Genomic DNA, 18,480 nt, shown 5'->3' on the forward strand with positions numbered 1-18,480 from the left:
GGATTTTCACCAAGGTGATGGCGGAGATGATGGTGCTCCTGCACAGGCAGGGAGTCACAATTATCCCATACTTGGATGATCTCCTGATAAAAGTGAGATCGAGAGATCAATTGCAGAGGAGCGTGTCGCTCTCCCTGAGAGTGCTACAACACCACGGTTGGATTCTCAATCTGCCAAAGTCACAATTGATTCCAACGACTCTACTATCATTCCTAGGCATGATTCTGGACACTGATCAGAAGAGGGTTTTTCTCCCGATGGAAAAAGCCCGGGACCTCCAGAACATGGTCAGAGACCTGCTAAAACCAAAAAGAGTGTCTGTTCAGCAATGCACTCGTGTACTGGGGAAAATGGTGGCAGCCTACGAGGCCATACCCTTCGGCAGGTTTCATGCAAGGGCGTTTCAGTGGGACCTCCTGGACAAGTGGTCCGGATCCCATCTACAAATACATCAGAAGATAAGCCTGTCCGCCAGGGCCAGGGTGTCTCTCCTGTGGTGGCTGCAAACTGCTTACCTTCTAGAGGGTCGCAGGTTCGGCATTCAAGACTGGGTTCTGGTGACCACGGACGTGAGCCTCCGAGGATGGGGAGCAGTCACGCAAGGAAGAAATTTTCAGGGGCTGTGGTCAAGCCAGGAGGCTTGTCTACACATCAACGTCCTGGAGTTGAGGGCCCTATACAACGGCCTACGACAAGTGGAGAATCTTCTTCACGACCTACCGGTTCTGATTCAATCGAACAACGTCACAGCCGTGGCTCATGTAACCCGCCAAGGCGGGACAAGGAGCAGAGTGGCGATGGCGGAAGCCACCAGGATTCTTCGCTGGGCGGAAAATCACGTAAGCACTCTGTCAGCGTTCTTCATTCCGGGAGTGGACAACTGGGAAGCAGACTTCCTCAGCAGACACAATCTCCATCCAGGAGGGTGGGGACTTCATCAAGAAGTTTTTTCAGAGATAACAGGTCTTTGGGGAATTCCTCACATAGACATGATGGCGTCCCGCCTCAACAAGGAGCTTCGGAGGTATTGTGCCAGGTCAAGGGACCCTCAGGCAGTAGCGGTGGACGCCCTGGTGACACCATGGGTGTTTCAGTCGGTCTATGTATTCCCCCCCCTCTTCCTTTTATCTCAAAAATATTGAGAATCATAAGACAAAAAAGAGTGAAATCAATACTCATTGTTCCAGATTGGCCTCGAAGGGCCTGGTATTCAGATCTTCAGGAGATGCTCACAGAAGATCCGTGGCCTCTTCCTCTCATGGAGGACCTGTTACAACAGGGGCCCTGCGTGTTCCAAGACTTACCGCGGTTACATTTGACGGCATGGCGGTTGAACGCCGAATCCTAGCTGGGAAAGGTATTCCAGAGGAAGTCATCCCTACTCTGATAAAGGCTAGGAAGGAGGTGACGGCGAAACATTATCACCGTATCTGGAGGAAATATGTGTTTTGGTGTGAAGCCATGAATGCTCCTACGGAAGATTTCCATCTGGGCCGTTTTCTCCACTTTCTACAGACAGGAGTGGATATGGGCCTAAAATTAGGCTCCATTAAGGTACAGATTTCGGCCCTGTCTATTTTCTTTCAGAAGGAATTGGCTTCTCTCCCAGAAGTCCAGACTTTTGTAAAGGGAGTGCTGCACATCCAGCCTCCTTTTGTGCCTCCAGTGGCACCATGGGACCTTAACGTGGTGTTACGGTTCCTGAAGTCTCACTGGTTTGAACCTCTTCAAACGGATGAATTAAAATTTCTCACTTGGAAGGTGGTCATGTTGTTGGCCTTGGCATCTGCAAGGCAGGTGTCCAAATTGGCGGCCTTGTCTCACAAGAGCCCCTATTTGATTTTCCATGGGGATAGAGCAGAGTTGAGGACCCGTCCTCAATTTTTGCCTAAGGTGGTTTCTTCATTTCATATGAACCAACCTTTTGTGGTGCCTGTGGCTACGGGTGACTTGGAGGATTCCAAGTCCCTGGATGTGGTCAGGGCCTTAAAAATGTATGTAGCCAGGACGGCTCGGGTTAGGAAAACAGAAGCACTGTTTGTCCTGTATGCAGCCAACAAAGTTGGCGCTCCTACTTCAAAGCAGACTATTGCTCGCTGGATCTGTAACACGATTCAGCAGGCTCATTCTACGGCAGGATTGCCGTTACCAAATTCGGTAAAGGCCCATTCCACTAGGAAGGTGGGCTCTTCTTGGGCGGCTGCCCGAGGCGTCTCGGCTTTACAGCTTTGCCGAGCAGCTACCTGTTTGGGTTCAAACACTTTTGCAAAGTTCTATAAGTTTGATACCCTGGCTGATGAGGACCCTGCATTTGCTCAGTCGGTGTTGCAGAGTCGTCCGCACTTTCCCGCCCGGTCTGGAGCTTTGGTATAATCCCCATTGTTCTTACGGACTCCCCAGCATCCTCTAGGACGTAAGAGAAAATAAGATTTTAAACCTACCGGTAAATCTTTTTCTCCTAGTCCGTAGAGGATGTCCCAGTGCGGACAAATTCTGCAAGGCTTGTATATAGTTGTTGCTTACATAAGGGTTATGTTACAGTTGAGATCAGTCTTTAGCTGATACCGTTTTGTTCATACTGTTAACTGGTTGCGTATATTCCAGGTTATACGGTGTGGACGGTGTGGATGGTGTGGGCTGGTATGAATCTTGGCCTTAGATTAACAAAATCCTTTCCCATATTGTCCATCTCCTCTGGGCACAGTTTCTCTAACTGAGGTCTGGAGGAGGGGCATAGAGGGAGGAGCCAGTGCACACCCATTCAAAAGTTCTTTATAGTGCCCATGTCTCCTGCGGAGCCCGTCTATACCCCATGGTCCTTACGGAGTCCCCAGCATCTTCTACGGACTACGAGAAAAAGATTTACCGGTAGGTTTAAAATCTTATTTTTACTGTCATCCTTATAGCTGAAAAGGCAAAATTCTAAACCTTAAGGAGTGCTGTTGCCTTGCTTTCTAGGTGTATGTTCGGTGTAAGCCAGAATTACTATGTGGATAGCTAGCTGCACTGCTGAGTTTGTTGTCATGCAGGTTCTGGGGGGACGTTATGGTAGAGCCAGCATGGTCTCAGGTTTTGGTCAGGTCAGGGGCAAAATTGGTCCGGCTGGTGGCTACCCAAAGGGAGGAGCAAGCTCGATAAACACTGGCATCAGTGTTCGCTGTTGGTGAACTGGCATGGGTCAAATCCATCAGGGTTTGCAAAAGTTTCTTTGTACTTGGAGAGGTTCTTGAGGAACTGTGACTTGGACTTGCAGAAGCGTTATCTCTCATCCCAGATTCCTGGGGAGGACTCGGGGTCTAAATAGGAGTGTGAGGTTTCAGACGAGCTACTTACCCAAGAAGATTTAGTTTCTTTCCAGCCAGGGCACAGAGAACCAGATGACTGCGGTGTTACAGGGTGGAAGAGCATCTGTTTTATTGGTATATTAAGTGGCAGCTCTTTCGGTCCCCTCTGATAACTCATGGGGAGCAGTGTTCCCCAGATGGAATCAGAGAAAGGGGTTTCATGGTAAAATCCATTTTTCATTTTTTCATTTACAAATTGGTAGCTATTTAATGCATCATGTATTTGCTTCTGTCTGCTAGAGCTGTTCTAGATGTACCAAAACTTGTGTACTATTTGTAGCTAGTTTTATTATAGTTTCCTCATGTTATTAAGCCTATTGGAGCAAATTACATTTCATTATTAAATATCTTTCTCTGTATACATTTTTTTTTTTTTTTTATTCAAGTGCATGAAGATCCATAGTGTGAATATAAAGGTGTTTAATTGATTATATTTTTATTCTTTGTTTTTTGTTTGGGAATGAAGGAATCTGCAGAAAATAAGCATCGATTATTGAAGGAACGCTTGGACCGGATTTTCATTTGTAATGAGAGGCGCTGTTCACAAGCTCCTTTGTATGGGTCTGACTTGATATCTCTCTTCTCCCTGAATTCTACTCGTACTCACCCTTTCCTGTTGGACACGCAGTGGAGCTGGACTGGGTCTGATAACTGCGCAGTTTCCTCCCAGTCCTCTGGGAGTTCAAGTGATCCATTACAACATCTTATCCTGAGCCCAGAACAGCAGAAAACTGCCCTTGAGCCTCTTGCTAAAAGGTGAATTAAAAATCTCCCTGATGTGTTGGTGGTTACGAATAACAGATGTTCTGAGCATGGCACCCTTAGGGTAATGATTGTTTGGTGAAGAGGCTTAATTTATATCTTGATTGTTTTGACTCTGTCATTCCATTGTTTGTGTGTTATAGTGGTTGACAATTCCAGCTGCTGTGAAACTACAAATCCCAGCATGCACTGCTACAGTTTTACAGTTAAGGCATGCTCAGATGTGCAGTTCTACAGCAGATGGAGTGCCACAGTTAACTTACCCGTACTCTGGTTTATAGTGACTGCGTAGGGGATCTTGTTGTTTCTGCATATTACGTAAAGAATTAGACTCTGTTATGGTGTGTACACACGGTGAGATATTTTCTTACGATTTCGACTATATAGTCGAAGAAAAGTTAGTGCAGATCGCAAGGTGAAAGTCACCTTGCGATCCTGATTCAATGCCGATGCGCGGTTTCATGCGGTCGGCATCGCAAGCCTAGATGGACTGTGCAGGCAAGTCAAGTTTGACTATCTCATAGAAAAGATAGTCAAAATTGACACTTAGCCAAAATCGCACATAGTCAGTATCGCAAGCACATTCATTATGTGCTTGCAATGCCGACCTAGCCCCTGTCGCATAGTGAGAATCGGGGTTAGCCCGGATCTCACCTTGTGTATGCACCTTTACACTAGAGTGGTCTCCTAACACTGAAGATCTATAAGAAATGAGATAATATGTATGTTTGAAGTTGATAAAATGGTGGGAGTAGTATGGAATCTTAGGGGGATATCCATTTATCCCCAGTAAAACATTGTACCTATTTCCGATGTTTCACCGATTTAAAAAAAAAAACAATAAACCTTTTTCAAGTAATTTATTTACATTTTTTTATTTTTTTACAGGCTATCCAAAATGGCTATCCAAAAAATAAGCTAATCTCCCGAAAACACACAGGTTCAGTGAAACCTGTGTGTTTTTAGATGAAACAGCCCCGTTTGCGCACGAAAACGGGGCTGTTACCGGGGATATTGCTTCACCTGAGGCAGGTGAAACAAAATCCCCAATAAGCCGGGTCTCGTGCCTGCTTATCAGGGCTAATTAGATAGCCCCTGGCGGGACAATTACCGGGGCAAATTGGATATCCCCCTTAAAAATATTCCTCTCCATGTAAAGCCATAAGATGCTAGATTTCTGCAGTTCATAATCCCGATGCTGCATACTTTTATCATGTGCAGACACATGTGACTTGTATGGTGACCACATTTAGAAGGCAATATCGAACACACCAGAGGTTTCTGGAGAAAGATATGCTGTAGTAGTACTGCTGTAGACTTCCCATTTTGTAACACAAGTGATTTGGAAGTTATCTGCAGCTTAGTGAACACATGGGATCACTGTATGCCCTAAAACAGTTGGTGTGTTGTACATATGTGTATATTCTTTGAGTTTTTAATTCTTCACTAGGAGTTGATTACGTATACTAGAAGAACTGATGGGCTAATCTTTGTTTAAAATTGACATCTTCGTTCACAGTGGATGCTTAGTTTTGCATGTATAGAATTTAGAGTTCAATCCTCTTTATCCTCTTTTCAGAACACTCTGTGTGGTCCCCAGTGTTGTTGCTGCTCCTGTTGTGCTGGTAGTACCAAATCCTCCTCCTATATATACTCATAGCATGAAGATGCTGAGTCAGCGTCTGAGAGAACAAGCTGCTCCTTATATGCAGAGCCTAAGGGAGCGAACTTCACCTCATTGTGTGCAGACCCCTGACCTGAGGCTCATCCAGTGTGATTCAGGTATGTGGGAAGTGGCTTCCTTGAATATTTTTTAACTTGAATATCTATTAATTTATTCTACTCACTGGCTTAGTATATGGGTCTTTGCAATTAAAAAGTATTGTTCAATGGGAGTACTTCAGTGCTAACCCTTTAAGCTAATTTGCTAGGCTTAAGATCTCAAAAACAGAAGTCATTGTCTTTCTACCAGCCAAAGTCCCCTCTCTGTTGACAGAACCTCCCTCTCCTCTGTCTCCCAAGGCAACTGTCTTGGTGTCATCCTTTGTCACCCCCTCTTTCTTTTTCATCCACTAGGGGTCACTGGGGTACTCTTGGGGATATGGACGGCTACCGCAGGAACAGGGCACTGAATATTTAAATTTAGAACTCTCCACCCCTCCATATCCCAGAGTACCTCAGTGTTTTTTCTGTGCTCGACGTAGCAACAGGCTTGTGTGGACCTTCCACACTTATTTTGAATATATTTTTATTTTATTTTTGATTTTTCTTTTTTCACTTTATCCACATCCCTTCCCCCCTTCCAAAAGGTGAGGGTCCGGGATAGTGGAAGCTGCTACAAGCAGCTGTGGCGTGTCGGTCCTCACTACAGAGTACCCTCACAGCCACGTGCAGACTACCTGCAGGAAAGGCTGGACGGAGCTTGCAGAGAAGCCCCGTCATAGCCCCTCACCACAGGCGTCCAGGTATGTTGGGGGAACGGGGCGGTCAGCTCACGCTGCCGCCCCTCTGTGTGGGGACACTGTTTTGTGAAGCGCCGCCCGCCACTATGTAAGCTGCCCGCCGTCGCTGATTCATGTTAAGCCGCTCAGAGCCGCGCCGGCCGCACGCCGCTTCACGGCTCTATGGAGCGCGCTCCCCGGCTCCCGCTACCCACTCCCCGGCTCCCACTACACGTGACCACGGTTATTTGTAAGTTCCCTGGCTCCGTGTTCTAGACAGCGGTACACGGAGCACGGGGGGGGGGTTGTCTTACAGCACACGCTGCTGAAGGGGGGGGGGGGGGGAGAAGTACCCATAGCAGCTACACCATAAAAGGCTGCATAGGTTATATGACAGCATAGACTATTAAGTCTTTATTAACAGGATTTGTTATTAAACAGATTATTCCCAGGTTATACAGGTGTTTCACAAAATTATAACCTGAACTGTGATTATAACTGTAAGCATGGCATGGGGGCCATTTTAACCAGGCTTCCTGTTCTTCCTGTTGTGATTCCAGAACGTTCCTGTCCTACATCTCTACTCCACCGGAGGCGCAGGGGTGTTAGTGGGAATTTGGGATCACATTTCATATAGTACTGGCCACGTGCACTGCTCTTGGCCAGATATATATATTACACACACCTTAGTACTATTTTACGAAGTCGTGCAAGTGTCTGTCTTTGTGTATTGTATTGTCTGTCTGCATAATGAGTAAGGCACCAGCAAAAACTAAAAAGCCGTTTCACTGCAATGTCTGTAAGAGTGTGTTACCGGATGGATCTACCACATGTACAGTATGTTTTGTGGATTCGGTTACGAATACAATTTCTGCTCCGGTTTCAAAGCCGGTTTCAGTACGGGACCCTCCATGGGCTATGCTAACAGATGTCATGGCTGGATTGCAATCAGAATTGGCCGCCGCTCGACAAGAGCGGGAAGCGGCAAGATCCGAGTCTAGGGTGAGACCGCTAGAACTACCGGAGGGCTCTCAGCCTTGCCATAAGTCTAAGTCCATTTTGGGTAGAAGGGATAAATTTCAATTGTCTTACGATTTACCAGTTTCTGCTATGTTGCATTCTGACGATTCTATGCCAGACCTCACTGCGCAAGAGGAGGGTGAGGAGGGCGAAGTAGACCAGCAGTCAGATAGCGGATTTTTGACAGCCCAGGCATTGATAATCTCATCAGAGCGGTGCGTCAGTCTCTGAAGTTTACGGAAACTGAGGAGCCTCTGACAAATGATGAAGTCGTCTTTACTAAACGAAAGAGATCTCCAATGTGTTTTCCGGTTTCGGAATCTCTTAATAAGATGTTGTTAGAAATACGAAAGAATCCAGATAAACGGTTTTCTATACCTCGTAGATTTTAAGTCTAGTTACCTATTTCCAGAGTCTGTGACATGTACATGGGAGAATCCGCCAATGGTGGATTCGTCTGTGTCAAAACTTACTAAGAAATTAACCATACCAGTACCAACGGCTACTACGCTTAAAGACCCTTCAGACCGTAAAATAGAAGCTATGCTAAAGTCCATGTATATAGCAGCAGGAGTGTTGCTTAGACCTGGGTTGGTTGGCATTTGGGTCACTAAGGCCCTATTTGTATGGATAACAGAACTCAAGTCTGCCCTACATGACTATCACCTTATACTTCTTGCTGATCAAATCTGTGAAGCTGCTGAGTATCTATGTACAGCTTCTACTGACGTCTGTCAGCTCACTTCTCGCATTTCATCGTCGCTAGTTACAGTACGACGAGCACTCTGGCTGCGTTCTTGGCAAGCGGAGGCAGAGGTCAGAAGAGGTATAGAGGCGTTACCTTACGGTGGCGAGAAGTTGTTTGGTCCTGAATTGGACAAATGGATTACTGAGGCCACGGGAGGTAAGTCTGTTTTCTTACCATTGCCTCCAACGGTACCTAGACGGAAATACTCTGGCCCGGCGTTCAAATCCTTTCGACCTCAGCCCTTTCGAGGCCGTGGTAGAAGAACAGCCACGCCTGGTCGACGAGGTCGAGGACGTGGTTTCCAACAAACCAACACCAGTCGTCGGGACGCTAAGGTCACCGACAGGCCAGTGGCATGACGGGCTACCAGCCCATCTCGGATCTCCAATTGTGGAAGCATGCCTTCAGACGTTCCATTTGGCGTGGTTCCAGACGACCACAGATGGGTGGATCCGCAATTTAGTGTTAAAAGGTTACAAAATAGAGTTCAACTGTCTCCCGCCAATGCGGTTTTTCAAGACAGGACTGCCTGTTTCGGACGACAAGAGGGCGGTTCTGCAAATTGCCATTCAGTCCCTGCTGGATTCAGCAGTTTTGATTCCGGTCCCTGTACAACAACAAGGTCAGGGTTATTATTCCAGTCTGTTTGTGGTACCAAAGCCGGATGGCTCCGTCAGGCCAGTATTGAACTGAAAGGGTCTCAATCAGTACGTCACTTACTACAGATTCAAGATGGAAACTCTGCGGACAGTAATTGCAGGTTTAGAGCCACTGGAATTCATGATTGCACTAGATCTCAAGGATGCGTACTTACACATTCCGATTTGGCCACCTCGTCAGAGGTTCTTGCGTTTTGCAATACGGCAGAACCATTACCAGTTTCAGGCTCTACCGTTTGGCCTCTCGTCAGTGCCTCGGGTATTCACCAAAGTGATGTCTGTGATGATGGCTCATCTCAGATCCCTGGGAGTGATAATAGTTCCGTACTTGGACGATCTTCTCATCAAAGCTCTGTCTCAACAGATGCTCCTCCAACATGCGTTGCTAACGTACAATGTACTAGTTCAGCACGGTTGGATTGTCAACTTCAAGAAATCACATCTAATTCCGTCTCAACGACTTCAATTCTTAGGTATGATTCTCGATACGGTAAATCAAAAAATTTACCTACCAGAACAGAAAGTACAGATTATTCGTCATCTGGTACAATTAGTGCTCAAGCCACGCACAGTCTCGGTACATTTGTGAATTCGCCTCTTAGGCACAATGGTGGCGGCTTTCGAAGCGCTTCAGTTCGGAAGATTTCACTCACGTCCTTTTCAACTGGATGTGCTCGCACAGTGGTCGGGCTTGCATCTGCTGATTCACCACAGGGAGAGGTTGTCGCCACGGGCCAGGGTGTATCTACTCTGGTGGCTCAAAGTACACAATCTAACCACAGGGAAACGGCTCGGCGCCTGGAATTGGATAATTCTAACGACGGACGCAAGTCTCAGAGGTTGGGGAGCTGTAGTTCAAAATTGTCAGCTCCAGGGTCTCTGTGCGGATCACGAAAGATTGCTGTCTATAAATGTATTGGAACTCCGGGGAATTAACAATGCGCTACGACAAGCAGTGCACATGCTTCGCTCTCAGACTGTCCAGGTGCAGTCAGACAACGCGACGGCGGCCGCGTACATCAACAAACAAGGAGGAACGAGAAGCCGCATGGCAATGCAGGAAGTAGCTCGAATTCTCAATTGGGCCGAGCATCACCAAGTGATATTGTCGGCAGTGTTCATTCCGGGAGTGGACAACTGGGAGGCAGATTATCTCAGCCGTCGGGATTTTCATCCAGGAGAATGGGCATTAAATCCAGAAGTGTTTCACATGTTTGTCCAGAGGTGGGGTTACCCTCAAGTGGACCTGATGGCATCTCGCCACAATCACCAAACGCCCCGGTATGTGTCCAGAACGCGAGATCCAAAGGCGGTGGCGGTGGATGCTCTCACAATCGCGTGGCCGTACAGCCTCGTGTATCTGTTTCCACCGTTTCCGCTACTCCCTCTGTTGCTAAAACGGATCAAAAGAGAGTCCGCCACAGTCATACTTGTGGCGCCTCATTGGCCTCGGGGAGCTTGGTTCTCGGATCTCCGCAGACTATCCTTGGCCGCTCCCACTACGTCCGGACCTGTTACAACAGGGTCCGTTCCTTTACCCCAATTTAGCGCTGCTGCATTTGACGGCGTGGCTGCTGAGACCGCCCTCTAAAGAAGAGAGGGCATTCCAGAATCGGTTATACCAACCATGTTACGAGCTAGGAAGCCAGTTACGGCAGCTCATTATTACAGAATTTGGCGTGCCTATATAGGTTGGTGTGAAACTCGGAAGTTTCCGACATCTTTAAAGTTATCCCGTCTTTTGTTATTTCTCCAAACGGGGTTAGATGGAGGACTGCGTTTATCTACACTAAAGGTGCAGGTATCTGCTTTGTCAATTTACTTTCAAAGAAGATTGGCTCTATTGCTTTCTATACAAACCTTTCTGCAAGGTGTCCTCAGAGTACAGCCTCCATTCATTCCACCTACAGCGCCATGGGACTTGAATCTGGTTTTAGATTTCTTACAGTCTTCATATTTTGAACCCTTACAACAAGTGGATATTAAGTTTCTCACTTGGAAAACAATTTTTCTCCTAGCCTTAGCTTCAGCAGGGCGTGTTTCAGATTTGGGTGCCTTGTCATGCAAACCACCGTATTTGGTGTTTCATGATGACAGAGCGGAACTTCGGACGAATCCCGCTTTCTTACCAAAGGTAGTGTCATCTTTTCACATCAATCGACCAATAGTAGTTCCTGTGTTAACGGAAGATTCTGGAACTTTGGATGTGGTACGTGCATTACGCGTTTATGTATCCCGAACGTATACAGTTCGTAAGACGGATACGTTGTTTGTTCTCTATGATGCTGCGAAGATGGGTTGGCCAGCTTCTAAGCAGACCTTATCCAGATGGATAAAACTGACCATACGTCAGGCTTACCTTCATGCTGGGTTACAGCCGCCTACATCAATAACAGCTCATTCCACATGTTCTGTGGGAACTTCATTGGCAGCTGGTCGTGGGACTTCTACGATGCAGCTTTGCCGTGCGGCTACGTGGTCATCAGTGCACAAGTTTGAGCGCTTTTAAAAGTTTGATACGTTTGCAGGTTGAGCATCTAGCTTTGGCCGCCTAGTGTTACAGGTGCCAAACAGCTCTCCCGCCCACGGGGGATGCTTTGGTACGTCCCAAGAGTACTCCAGTGACCCCTAGTGGATGAAAAAGAAAATAGGATTTTGGTACTTACCAGGTAAATCTTTTTCTTTGAATCCATAGGGGGCACTGGACGCCCACCCAGAGCAGTTTTACCTGGTTTGTGGTAAGTTCAGGGGATCTTATGGTAACACATTCTCACCGACTGGTTCAAAGTTTCAAGTTTTATCGGTTATGGTGTCAACTGTTTAGTTGTCAGTAACGTTATGTGTCAACTTTATTGTTGTCCGTTATGTTATATGTAATTCTCCATTGTCAACCTCTCTATAGCTCCTGTTCGGCTTAGTAAAAAACACTGAGGTACTCTGAGATATGGAGGGGTGGAGAGTTCTAAATTTAAATATTCAGTGCCCTGTTCCTGCGGAAGCCATCCATATCCCCAAGAGTACTCCAGTGCCCCCTATGGATTCAAAGAAAAGTATTTACCTGGTAAGTACCAAAATCCTATTTTTACACCCATACATTCAGTCCCTTTCCCAATCATCTGCCTCCACATATGCAATCATTTTTCGATCAAGCCCTTTCTCTTTTGGAAGCTAATAAAACGTTTACACCCTCTTTTCTTGCTTAGTTTACTGCAACTTTCTACTGTAACTGGCCTACTGACCTACTGCTTTGTCCTCTTCACTCAATACTTACCATCACCTGCCTTATTTTCCTCTCATGTCACCTCCACTTCTGCTGCCTTTGTCAGTCACTCCATCTACTCTTTGTCCCATTAAGAATCTGGTTCAGTCCCCTCTTTACCCTACAAAGTTCTCTTCTGCCTGCATGTCCAACCTCATCTTCGCAGTTCTTACTGCCTGCCCACTTCTCTCTACCATTGACTGCTGTCTCTCCTCCTCCTGGTCACCTCTTCCCATTCTTGTCTTCATGATTTCTCCTTTCAATATGCACTTAAGACTCGTCTCTTCACACCACCTAACTCTTTATAAATCTCTAACTTTTTTCCATTCCTTCTCTGCCCCCACTCTTTCTTGCGAGCATCCATTTCTTCTGTAGAATGTAAGCTCTCTGTTTTCTTTTACCTACGCAATTATGTAATTTGCCGTTTGTTATGTAATTATCTGTATATATTAGTTTGTGAACTTGTTTGTAATGTTTCTCTATCGTCCTATTTGGAGGACACTGGATACCGTGGGGTGTAGAGGACGTTGTTCAAGGAGCGTTGTTTGTGGGCTCCCCCCCCCCCCTACTTCCCATAGCGCATAGAGTATTCAATATTTTCCAGTGTTAGTTGGCTGCCATCCCTAAAGTTCATATCTATCTTCAGTGTCCAACCCCTCCCTTTGTTACCCTAGTTGTTCCATGAGAACTCATTTTGGTTCTGTTTGCACTTCAAAAGATACCTTGTAATCCTGAAGATACCGTGGATCTCCACTTTCTGACTTGGAAAGCTTCATTTTTACTTCCAATTTCTTCTGCCAGATGAGTTTGTTGCTCTTTCTCGTAGGTTACTGTAATTCATTTTATATTGAGACAAAGCAGTTCTGTGCACCAGACCTTCTTGTTTTCAGCCATTGGTTGTCTCCTAATTTCATTTTAACTAAGATATTGTAATTCTGGCTCTGATAACTCGTCCTCTGGCAGCAGGGATGCTCTGCGCAGCGTTCATGTCGGAGCCTTGCGGTTCTGTGTGGAAAGATATGCTTTATACTGTAAAATGGACAGCCTTACGGCACTTTATGATGTGCACAAGAGAGGTTGGCCAAGACTAAGTAGTGTGTGGACAGATGGATCATGTTGGCCATCCAACAAGCATAAGTTTCGGAGGTGGCCCAATTCCAGATTGCCTGATGGCCCATTCTTCCCGATCGGTGAGTGCCTCTTGGACGGTGTGTCACAGTGCTTATATGGGGCAGTTATGCAAGGCAGCCATCTGGTCCTCAACGCATGCATTTACATAGTTCTACACAGAAAATCCCTCCCCACCCACCCTCATATTTTGCAACGACCGTCCCCCCCCATATTTCTCAAAGTTCTACAAAAGTAATGTTTTTCTACTTTTGTAGAACTTTGAGAAATATATATGGGGGTTCATCATCCAGTGTCCCACAGATAGGATACCAGAAAAAATAGGATTCAAATAATGATAGCATCTTCCCAATTAGTCTAATATAGTATTGTCATGACATCCATCTGGGAGCCAATGATCACAGTATAAGATTTTGGCTTGAGACTGTTATTCTTTGGTAGAAATGCCCACTGCTATCAATTGTTGAATATCAAATTCTGAAAAAATTATTTTGTGAGTATTGACCAATTTGGATTTCTAGTAGTTGACAATCACCTGGCACTGCGTCTGAAGCAAAGTCAAAACCTTGGGCAGTTAGGCAATGTTTATCACACCTCTGGATTTCAACCATGACCTCCCTTTTTTTTGTGAACAAATGTGGAGCTGAAGGATTACATCTTGAATCTGTCCTCCTAAATAAAAAAGCAAAAAATGTTACAGCGCATAAGGGTCCAATTTTTTAAGAATTTATTAAAATAGATACCTGTACAATTAATACTAAAAAAAACTACCAGTCAGTTTAGTTAGCATGTATTATACAAAATGTATTTTTCACACCAAATAAAACATAACCATAGATATCTCTTAAGGATATAGGGGTATATGCAATTGCGGTCGAATTCCCGAAATTGTCGAAAAACTGGACTTTTTCGCCCCCCAAAAAAAAATCGACAATGCAATTCAGTACTTTCCGTCAAAAAAACGGACTTTCAAAATTCGACTTTTTGAAATTCGACATTTGTCAAATTCGACATTTCTGCAATGGTACAAATGCAGCAATTCACCAAAAGTATATTCAATTGAAGTTTGGAAATTCGACAACAGTGCTTTTAGACAGTAAATTCGTCATTTTCAATCCGCCACACTTTGGTGGGGGAATCTAATAAAAAAATTTAAAACATGTTTTTTTTGGTGTTTTTTTTTATTGGTAATAGCATATCTATTTATATTAGAAGGGATTAGGTACTTGGTTTGTCTATTTTGGAGGCACAAGTATTATTTATATATTTTTAAAAATATTTTTTTATTTTTTTTTATTTTTTTTAAATGGAATGGTAAAATCCCGAAAAAAAATGGCGTGGGGTCCCCCCTCCAATTCATAACCAGCCTTGGGCTCTTCGAGCCGGTCCTGGTTCTAAAAATCCGGGGGGGAAATGACAGGGGATCCCCCGTATTTTTAAAACCAGCACCGGGCTCTGCGCCTGGTGCTGGTGCAAAAAATACGGGGGACAAAAAGAGTAGGGGTCCCCCGTATTTTTTACACCAGCATCGGGCTCCACTAGCTGGACAGATAATGCCACAGCCGGGGGTCATTTTTATACAGCGCCCTGCGGCCGTGGCATTAAATATCCAACTAGTCACCCCTGGCCGGGGTACCCTGGGGGAGTGGGTACCCCTTCAATCAAGGGCCCCCCCCCCCCCAGCCACCCAAGGGCCAGGGGTGTAGCCCGAGGCTGTCCCCCCCCCCCCCCCCTATCCAAGGCTGCGGATGGGGGGCTGATAGCCTTGAGAAATTTGAAAGAATATTGTTTTTTCCAGTAGTACTACAAGTCCCAGCAAGCCTCCCCTGCAAGCTGGTACTTGGAGAACCACAAGTACCAGCATGTGGGAGAAAAATGGGCCCGCTGGTACCTGTAGTTCTACTGGAAAAAAATACCCAAATAAAAACAGGACACGCACACCTTGAAAGTACAACTTTATTTCACACCTGCCGACGCACACATACTTACCTATGTTGACACGACGTTCGGTCCACTTGTCCAAGTAGAATCCGGGGTACCTGTGAATAAAATTATACTCACCTCAATCCAGTGTCCAGGTTATAATCCACATACTTGGCAAAACAACAAAACGGCAACCCGGACCAAACGGACTGAAAGGGATCCCATGTTTACACATGGGACCCCTTTCCACGAATGCCGGGACCCACGTGACTGCTGTCACAGAAGGTCCCTTCAGCCAATCGGGAAGCGCTACTTCGTGGCACTCAACCTGATTGGCTGTATGCGCGTCTGCTGTCAGACAGCGCATCGAAAAGCCTCTCCATTATATTCAATGGTGGGAACTTTGCATCAGCGGTGAGGTCACCCGCGGTCAGCGGCTGACCGTGGGTAACCCCACCGCTACCCTGTCAGACAGCGCATCGCACAGCTCCCTCCTTTAGTTTCAATGGTGGGAACTTTGCAGGTAGCGGTGGGGTTGACCTCACCGCTGACGCAAAGTTCCCACCATTGAATATAATGGAGAGGCTTTGCGATGCGCTGTCTGACAGCAGACGCGCATACAGCCAATCAGGTGAGTGCCACGAAGTAGCGCTTCCTGATTGGCTGAAGGAACCTTCTGTGACAGCAGTCACGTGGGGTCCCGGCATTCGTGGAAAGGGGTCCCATGTGTAAACATGGGACCCCTTTTCAGTCAGTTTGGTCCGGGTTGCCGTTTTGTTGTTTTGCCGAGTACGTGGATTATAACCTGGACACTGGATTGAGGTGAGTATAATTTTATTCACAGGTACCCCGGATTCTACTTGGACAAGTGGACCGAACGTCGTGTCAACATAGGTAAGTATGTGTGTGTCGGCAGGTGTGAAATAAAGTTGTACTTTCAAGGTGTGCGTGTCCTGTTTTTATTTGGGTATTTTTTTTCCCAGTAGAACTACAGGTACCAGCAGGCCCGTTTTTCTCCCGCATGCTGGTACTTGTGGTTCTCCAAGTACCAGCTTGCGGGGGAGGCTTGCTGGGACTTGTAGTAGTACTACTGGAAAAAACAATATTCTTTCAAATTTCTCAAGGCTATCAGCCCCCCATCCGCAGCCCTTGGATAGGGGGGGGGACAGCCTCGGGCTTCACCCCTGGCCCTTGGGTGGCTGGGGGGGGGGGGCCTTGATTGAAGGGGTCCCCACTCCCCCAGGGTACCCCGGCCAGGGGTGACTAGTTGGATATTTAATGCCACGGCCGCAGGGCGCTGTATAAAAGTGACCCCCGGCTGTGGCATGATCTGTCCAGCTAGTGGAGCCCGATGCTGGTGTAAAAAATACGGGGGACCCCTACTCTTTTTGTCCCCCGTATTTTTTGCACCAGCACCAGGCGCAGAGCCCGGTGCTGGTTTTAAAAATATGGGGGATCCCATTACATTTTCCCCCCCGGATTTTTAGAACCAGGACCGGCTCGAAGAGCCCGAGGCTGGTTATGCTTTGGAGGGGGGACCCCACGCAATTTTTTTTTCGGGTTTTTTCCCGTTTTTTAATTATCGGAACAAAATCCGTCAAATCGGCCGTTTTTCGTCAGCGGAACTGTCGAATCCGTTTTTTATTGAATATGGTCAATTTCGGCACCCACTTGCCGAAATTAGACGGTCGAAGTGTCGAATTAAAAAAACGGCCGAAAAATTGCCGCGATTCGCCGCTAATTGCATATACCCCATAATCTACTTCAAAGATGTGTTACAATATAGCAAGAAGCCTCTCTCAGTCCAGATACTTAGTAGCACAGTATAAGCTGTAGAAATTGATTTAATTGCCAATGTATCCAAAAGTTTCAATTAGCTGAACAGCCATGTGATAGAATACAGTAAGCTTTCCTGTTTAAAGTGCCTTAATTAAATCAGTGCTGCATTTTCTGCTCTGCCAACAGCAAGTTCCGTTTTTGACACATATATCTGCAGCCTCCGTCTATATTAATAAATAGCGTCCACACACACAGTCTGGCCAGACAGTGGGAAAATGAAACCATGCTCTCACCGCTTCTTCCGTATTCCTCTAATTTAGAGATAGACCTCCCCGGCTGCTGGTGCTAATCAATTTGATGCAGACATCTCTGGAAGGTGAGTATTGGGTGGCACGGTGAAGCAAGCTATTCTTGGCACACAGCTCGTGATCCGTTCAGCCAAATGATAGACAGGAAATGGTCCTTGTTGCAATCAATCGGACAGTAGTCTGCTATTGTTTGAACACTTAACGTGTTTCTCCACCTCCGTAGGGTGTCAGCGGCTTCCTCCTTCCTTTTCCCACTGTCTGGCCAGACTATGTGTGTGGACTCTATTTATTAATATAGACGGTTCACTGCTATTTGGAGGCTGCAGATGTGTGTCAAAAACGGAACTTGCTGTTGGCAGAGCAGAAAATGCAGCATTGATTTAATTAAGGCACTTCAAACAGGAAAGCTTATTCTGTCACGTGGCTGTTCAGCTAATTGAAACTTTTGGATACATTGGCAATTGAATCAATTTCTACAGCTTATACTGTGCTACTAAGTATCCGGACTGAGAGAGGCTTCTTGCTATATTGTAACACATATCTTTGAAGCAGATTATATCCTTAAGAGATATCTATGGTTGTTTTTTATTTTGTGTGAAAAATACATTTTGTGTAATACATGCTAACTAAACCGGCCGGTAGTCATTGTTTTTTTTGTTGGTTTTTTTTTGTTTTTTTAGTATTGTCCAGGTACTGTATTTATTTTAATAAATTATTTTAAAATTGGACCCTCATGCGCTTTAACATATTTTTTTCTTTTTTTTCTTTCTTCTGGGGATGAGTAACCCTTGTGTTACTAGCTGCATTAGGAGTCTAATTAGTATATAGTATTATTTTCAATTAATCGCTTCATCTTAAATTCCTTTTCTCCTAAATAAAAGATCAGTGTCTTGAGATTCAAATGGGCTAAAAGGATTTGATTGGTTTTTAGAACTGCTTGTGTCGTGCTGCTTTTCCTGATTTATTGAAGAGTGTTGGGGAGGAGATACTTGGAAGGATACTTGGAAAGGAGCTCTGAGGAATTTGATGTGGCTCAGATCCATATCATCCCTGATCTATGAATCTGAAGTGGAATTGAACTACTTATCCTGGAAGAGTAATATATGGTT

At 45.7% G+C, this 18,480-nt stretch overlaps 1 protein-coding gene across 4 annotated transcripts in view; it reads left to right on the forward strand.

The window, feature by feature from the left end:
* Positions 1 to 18,480, forward strand: part of EP400 (E1A binding protein p400) — a 359,367-nt gene that overhangs the window by 159,003 nt on the left and 181,884 nt on the right. For all 4 annotated transcript variants that reach the window (XM_063964664.1, XM_063964662.1, XM_063964665.1 and 1 more), the window contains 2 exons: positions 3,811 to 4,100; positions 5,686 to 5,888. In XM_063964664.1, the coding sequence (XP_063820734.1) occupies positions 3,811 to 4,100; positions 5,686 to 5,888 (493 nt within the window). The remainder of the gene's footprint in view (positions 1 to 3,810; positions 4,101 to 5,685; positions 5,889 to 18,480) is intronic.

Source organism: Pseudophryne corroboree, chromosome 1, assembly GCF_028390025.1.
Source record: "Pseudophryne corroboree isolate aPseCor3 chromosome 1, aPseCor3.hap2, whole genome shotgun sequence".
Lineage (NCBI taxonomy): Eukaryota > Metazoa > Chordata > Amphibia > Anura > Myobatrachidae > Pseudophryne > Pseudophryne corroboree.